This window comes from Pseudopodoces humilis, chromosome 3 (genome assembly GCF_049639895.1).
Source record: "Pseudopodoces humilis isolate 2021_Gansu_Grassland_sample_001 chromosome 3, ASM4963989v1, whole genome shotgun sequence".
Taxonomy (NCBI): domain Eukaryota; kingdom Metazoa; phylum Chordata; class Aves; order Passeriformes; family Paridae; genus Pseudopodoces; species Pseudopodoces humilis.
This window is the reverse complement of record NC_142202.1, coordinates 103,210,788-103,217,592: the sequence shown is the minus strand read 5'-3', so window position 1 is coordinate 103,217,592 and position 6,805 is coordinate 103,210,788. Positions and strand designations below refer to the sequence as shown.

General features: G+C 43.1%; 1 protein-coding gene across 1 annotated transcript; it reads right to left on the bottom strand.

Moving 5' to 3' along the window:
* Positions 1-5,975: 5,975 nt before the first annotated feature.
* MSGN1 (mesogenin 1) lies at positions 5,976-6,491 on the bottom strand. The gene has a single exon (XM_005521927.1). The coding sequence runs from the start codon at positions 6,489-6,491 to the stop codon at positions 5,976-5,978; it is 516 nt and encodes a 171-aa protein (XP_005521984.1).
* Between the last annotated feature and the right edge of the window lie 314 nt (positions 6,492-6,805).

Genomic DNA, 6,805 nt, shown 5'->3' with positions numbered 1-6,805 from the left:
AAAGTTTCTTGTCAGATGTTCCAACAGCCTGTGAGACACAAAATCCATTTGAATATCAGTAAAATCTTTTAAAGGCATGACAGTAGTACGCTCTCTACTTCAGAAGTGTCTGTTTATACTAGAATTCAGGAACTGCCTTCCTGGTTACTGGTTATATATATATATCTAAAAGAAAAAAAAAAAAATCTTCAAGTGTTTTATCAACACCTCTTTGCCTTTTAAGTGGATATTTTATGACCACATGCTTTTCCCCTGGTATTTGGGATGTTATTTTTATATCCCTATTAACACAAGTTGAAAGCAGATCAATCTTCTTTGTTTATGCTTAACGTCTTCTGCAATTTCAACAGGTGAATGACAAAAGTGTAAGGGAAAAGAGAAGTCTGGTGTGATTTGTTTTTATAGGAAAATGGGAACAATAACAGAAATGTACTGAAGATAGTTATTTCCATTTCAAATAAATGTTGGTAAGTCACTGCTAATAAGTAACCTCATATCTGGTCACTGATAGGCAGAAATCTCATCTTTTCTATGGTCTATATTCAATGACAGCTAGTATTTTAAAACTTTACTGTTTTGTGACTTAAAGTAGCAACAACTTACTATTAATACTGAAAAACTAAGAAAACTGACATCTGGCATATTCCTTTGCTTTTTATTTTAAAGGCCAAAGTCTTTAGTAAACACTATGCACCTCAGTCCAGGGGAAAACGTGTTGTGACAATGTTCTAATGATTTGGAAAGCTTAAGGAAGTTCAAGTCTTGGCTTCTGCCACAAATCTGAGTTTTTAGCCACTTCCATATATTTTCTGCTTTTATTTGTGCCTGGGAATCCAAAAACACCTAAATAGTGTTAGCTAGAATGCTGGAAGGATGTGTGCATGGAAAGAAATGCTTTAAAGCATAAATGAGTCTTTCTCCTCTATCATAACATCAAGTACTGTAAGAGTGCAAGCCTGGACTGATGTTGGTGTACATATAGAACTAAAAAGTCAGGGGCTTGATTGGGGAAGGGGATTCAGCAGGACCCAGCTTCTATAGCTCATTAGAAACAGCTTTATTGGCATCTGTGAATTCACTTTCCGGCTTCCTGCCTGTTAAAGGCAATAAGAAGATTTGTGGTTGCATGGCAGGTAAGTTGGGGAGCAAAAGTCAGTCAGACACTGGATTAGATACACCCTTAGAAGCTGGGGGTGTATCTCTGTTTTTGTGGAGTATTTTTTAGGCAGAGCTGGAAGGATAGCTCTTGGCTTCCCTAGCCAGAGGGGATATGGCAGCTCCCAGATAAGCAGCTCTCCCAAGGAACTGGCTGAAGCCCATTTGCAGGAGGTTTTCTTTGTCCCAAGCACACCTATGTGCAGCCCAAATGTGTCACCATAAAACCTCTTGGCACCTACATGGTGCTCCTCAGCATAGAATTTCAAAGCACTGTGTGTGTGCGAGCAGCCCCAGGCTCCCCTCTGCTTTGGGGGGTGGGGGGTGAGTTCTGTGGATTACAGAGCTGGGGCTTGCCTTGGGAGCTTCTTCCATGTGTGAGCCTTAAACCACTGGGGAATATTTTTGTCCTCAAGAGGTGATTTGACCTCCTTGCTCTCCTCAAGGTCTATGTCTTGGTATTGCTGCTGCTGGCAGACAGCACTGCTGCATCCTTTGTATAGAGTAGGCAGAGAAGTTGCTCCTGGATTCATGTGGAAAGCCTGTCCTGCCGAGTGAGGCTGTGCAAGCCTCCTGAATCCTGGGCTAACGCCCTGCCTGCAAGGCCTCTTCCTTTGCATTGCTGTGCCTCCTGCTAAATAGAGCAGTATCATATCCCTCCAGCTCAGAACAGCCTCTGGTCCCCCAGGTAGAAAGTAAAACCCAGAGTCTATTCTCACACTGTTGGTACCAGCAACTGCTCCCTCCAGCAGCACCAACTGCCTGGCTCACAGCAGCAAAGGAGTTAACTGGTATAAAATCCATTATATGTAACTCTGCTCTGCCCTGCCTTTTTATTTCCTAATAGAAGAGTTAGGATGGATGTGGGGCTGCAATCCCTCTTTTCCCTGGCTTCTGAAACTTTTAGCACCCTGGTCCCCCCTCAGTAATTCACCCAGAGAGGAGGCAAGGACCCAACTCTGAGCATGAAGAACAGCTCAGGAAACAGCTGGTGGGGTCCAATTGTCTCACCTGATTTGGTGCCACTTGCTCATTTCTCTTGCTCTCAGCCTGCTTCTGGGCTGTTTGTCTCTGGCTCAGTGAAAAGTGTGTATTTTAAAGCCTGGAAATGCTTGTTTAAAAGGCAATTTTAAAAGTACAAAAAATGTACTTATGTGCTGCAACTGATGGTAATCACCTCATTAGTAAACTGAGAGTGAAGGATTGGTAGTTCAACCAAATTTCCAGGCCTTTTGTATCTCAAGGCTTCTCCTGGGGTTCTAAAATCCATTTCAAATAATTAATTTCTGTAAAAGATCTTACAATGTACTTTATCCTTTTTCTTTTTAGCATTTGAGGACTGTTCTGCTGTCCTTTCATTTTTGTGGCTGGTATCACTTAAGTATGATTTCATGTACCTGAGAAGATTGAACACAGTAGAAAACTGCATTTTAGTGGTGATGGTTTCTTCTTTAGGATCCATGTTCTGTTCTCCAAGTTAGTAAGGAATTTTAATGACATGCTGACCTGCAAAAGGGTAAGCCCTTGGGGACAGAAGAGTTAATTTGTGTAGACTAACCCCAGTTCCCTCTCCTGTATCTTTTCAGCATGGTGAAAAACTATCAGACAGAGTATTTAATTTTTCAGCTATGGCCTTTCCGCTATTTTAGATTTATTTCCATGTATATTTTTAACATACCTGTGTTGAGGGAAGATACTCGTATGTGAGATATGTTCTCTACTTCTGTGATTTGTGCAACTTTTTCAGACTGAGGTTCAAATTTTTGCCTTTTCTACAGATTGTGGTGTTGCTGTTAGAATTAAATACAGCTTTATGGACCTTACAGTCCTGAAAGTTAGATCTCATAACTTTAAGTGGGGAACTTGATCTCTTTCATGTTACCTGGGTATCTTAAACTCCTGGGCCTAAAGGAAAAAGAAGAGGGACCTTAACTTTATTCAATTTTATTGAGAGTAATAAAATCCAACATTCAACAGCAGTAGCTCTTGTACCATCTTGTACTGTAAAAACAATAATTCAGATTATTTTCTCTGGATCAGTGAAACATGTGTCAAGGGGAAGAATTACAAAAGGTGGGGCTTATGAAGATGTTTTATGTTAGGTAGAGCAAGAATTTATTTCTGGAGGGGAGGAACAAACCTGACAAATCCTGGGAAACCTTAGTCATGGGCATGTACTAAAACTACTTCCTCCTATTCCCATACCTAAGTTGCTCCCATCCCACTACCCCTCACCCCCTTGGTAAAAGGAGAGATCCCCTGAAAGGGGATCTAACGAATTTAAATGGTGCATGAGTACAACCTATTCTAATAAACTGTCTCCATTGTGGCTGTGGGCTTTGGCCCTGCTGTGGCACAGGGAGTGATTTTCCCAGGGTCAGCTTTGATACAGCCCTGTCCAGCTGGAGCCTGGAGCAACAGTCCCTGGAATGTTTGGGCCAGGGAGTAGACACAGCCAAGGTCTGGTTCACTGACACAAAAGCAGTACCATGTTCTTCTGAGACTCACAGCCTTGCCTCATAGCTTATCTAGAACTGTTGCTCCACCTTGGACTTGCAAGGAGACAGAGGAACCCCCTGGAGATGTAAAAAGCTACAGCTCAGCTAGTTCAGGGCCTTTACCTTCCCGTTTCACTGGTAGTGGTGGGGACTGCTGACTCAGCCACTTTTCCAAGGTGCAGAGTACCTCCTCCTGGGACACGTGGCAGCTTTCTGAGGCCATTAGCTATCAGTCCCTGTTTGCTGATGGCTAAACTGAGGCAGCAATGCTGGATGACCAGCCAAGGTCATAAATAAAATTACAATGAAAGCAGATCCTTTTAGTTCCTTGTTTCTCTGCTTTAACCATGACCTTACAGGCTGCCACAGCTGAAAAGTATAGTCTCTACCTGCAGTTTCAGGTGTGGAACATTTAAAGGACAAAGTTAAAAGTCTTCCCTCAACTAGACTTTTTGGTCTTTGAGAAAGAATGTGGATCAGGCCTTCACTTATGGTTCTGTGCAAGGTCCCATGGGGAATCATGCAGTTTCAATCATTTGCAAAATAGATCCAGATTGACCTTCTCTATGTGACAAATATGCTCAAATCTGGATCAGCTGCACAGATTTGTACTGAGGAGTGCTCTCCTGCCATCAGTGCTGCCACCTCACATCTCTAATTTGACAATTTTATATGGCTTAAAAAATTATTTTACTTGTATTCTTGCTGAAACACTAAAGACTGTAACAAATTTAACATGGCTTAGTTACAAAGAGAAGCACATAGGATATGCTTAAATGTGGTTGCATCTGAGCCATAGTACCTGCATAAATTTGAGGGTAGTTGCTTTTTTGTGGTAGAGCTGGATTTCATTCTGATTGACCCAATATGCATATACAATGTGAGAAGAGCACTGACTCAGCTTAGGCTGATCCTTGGAAGAAAAAATGTACAAAGATAATTGTAATTCTTTCCAACCAAACAGAGAGAGGGAAAGAAAAAAAAAAAAGAGAATGAAGTTTAGCTTTGTCGTTCTCTGCTACAGGCTTTATCCACAACCCTAAACCCTCAGGCCACACAGAGTAGCTGATCTGGGGGGAGAAAAACTTGTTACCTTCCAGCTGCTGTGCTCTCTATGCCTTACATCTCCCCCAGCAGAAAAAGCTAATATGACTTAATTAGTTCCCCACAAGTGGTGTTTGCTCCTCTCTGGCTTGTTTTATAGGCCAAGTCTTATGAATCAGTTGGGCAATGAGATTTACAAAGTGGTATGTACTTTTGGAGGTGTGGTGCCCATCAGCTGAAAGTCAAAGTAATTAAAAATTAAAACTACGTACCCAGTTGTTTCTTTTTTTAAAAAAAATATTCTGTGTGCGTTTGTTACAGGGCTGTGCCTGGCTCTAGGAAAGAGGTGCTCTGACAGCTTTTAATAAAATAACATGATTACCAGAGCCCTCCTAGTTTTCAGTACACATTGAGAATAGAACTTGACATCTTTGTGAAACCTGAATCAATTTATTTCATGTCAGGGAGCAGGATATTTCAATCTAATCTTATTTGTTTAAGAAATTAGATGCAAAAATGTCTTCCATCATTTATCAGCATTGAAGGAGGTTTTTACACATTAAATATAGAAAAATTATATACGTCTGTATATATTAATAAAGGAGAGAGGACTTAAGAGCAATTTATCTATACAAAATGTCAGTTTGCTTATATTTAATTTTCAATATTTAGCAGTCTTCACTAGATTTTACTTATCTATCAATCAGATTTATAATACAGGATACAGACTATGACACATTTATTTCTTTACATGCAAAGATGTTCTATTACTTAGTTTCTTGATTTTTAGGTACAGTGGAAACATAGATAAATAGACAATACTTGAACTAAATACATGTTCTTCCTCATCGTATGATTAAAGTGCCTACACTTAGTATTCTTATAAAGCTGTTGTCACTTTTTAAAATTCAGTTTAACACCTGTGGATTTACTATTGTCCTTATAAAACAAGCTCAGTCAGAACAGTGATCTGTAAATCCTAGGAAGATGAGCTGGCTTTTTTTTTTACTTTTGTATCAGACTACATTCAATATTTCTCAAAAACTTATTAAAACAATAAAAAAAAAAAAAAGAAAGGCAAAGAGCAAGACTTCTGTCTCAGGAGCCTGCAGCTCAGGTTTTCGGGTACTCCTACATCACCTTCAGGCACTGTGTCCCAGGTCCAGCGGCGGCTCCCTCCTCTCACAGCAGGCCCCACCGCTCAGGCGAAGAAGGAATTTTGCCGGGTTTTGGTTTGTAAAGAGCCTGAGGGTGCCGGGGCAGGCGCTGCCGCGGGCTCTACACCCGCTTGACGCTGTTGAGGAGCTCGGTCAGTTCGCTGATGTACTTGATGGTGTACTTCAGGGTCTGTATTTTGGTGAGGGGCTGGCCCCGCTGGCTGTAGATGGGGGGCAGGTAATTGCGCAGCGTGTGGAGCGCGTCGGCCAAGGTCCTCATCCGCAGCTTCTCCCTCTCGCTGGCCTTCCTCCTGCGCTGGGCCGACATCCGCACCTTGGTGCCCTTGGGCAGCCGGGCCTGCCCGGGGCTGGGCAGGTAGGCGGCGGGGAACTCCAGCAGGCCGTAGGCCGCCAGGCCGCTGCCGCCGCTGCCGAACGGGGGCTCGGCCGCCGCCGGACAGGGCGACGAGGAGTAGGACTCGAAGGAGGGCGTCGGGGACAAGCTGTGCGGGGGCGAGATGGGGTGCAGCTCAAAAGGCCCAGCGGAGCTCTTCCAGTCCCAGGATGACAAGCAGGCGGAGTGCTCCGAACCCAAAGCATCTTCCATGTTTATCAATGTCTCCTGCAGTTTGTCCATGCTGGAGGAGCGCTCGGGAGAAGCGATGCCCTCTGCCCACCAGCAAAGGCTGGAGCCGCCGGCTGCCGAGACCTTTTTATGATGGAGGGAGGAAAGTGACAGAGTGGGAACACGGGCTTGGTGCGAGGAGTTCAAAGGAGCGCCAGAAGTGCTAAGATAGAAAATGAACTCCTGATGTGCTAGTTTCTTCTCAGTGATAATTATCAACCTTCAGCTAAAAAGCCTTTAAGCTAACAGGCAACAGCAAGAAGGGGAGAAAAAAAGATTATCTTCTTGCAACTAAACCGATTAAGGCTGCGCATCTACATTGAGCG

Coding starts and splice junctions, on each gene's coding strand:
- MSGN1 (XM_005521927.1), bottom strand. CDS start 6,491: ATGGACAAACTGCAGGAGACATTGATAAACATGGAAGATGCTTTGGGT.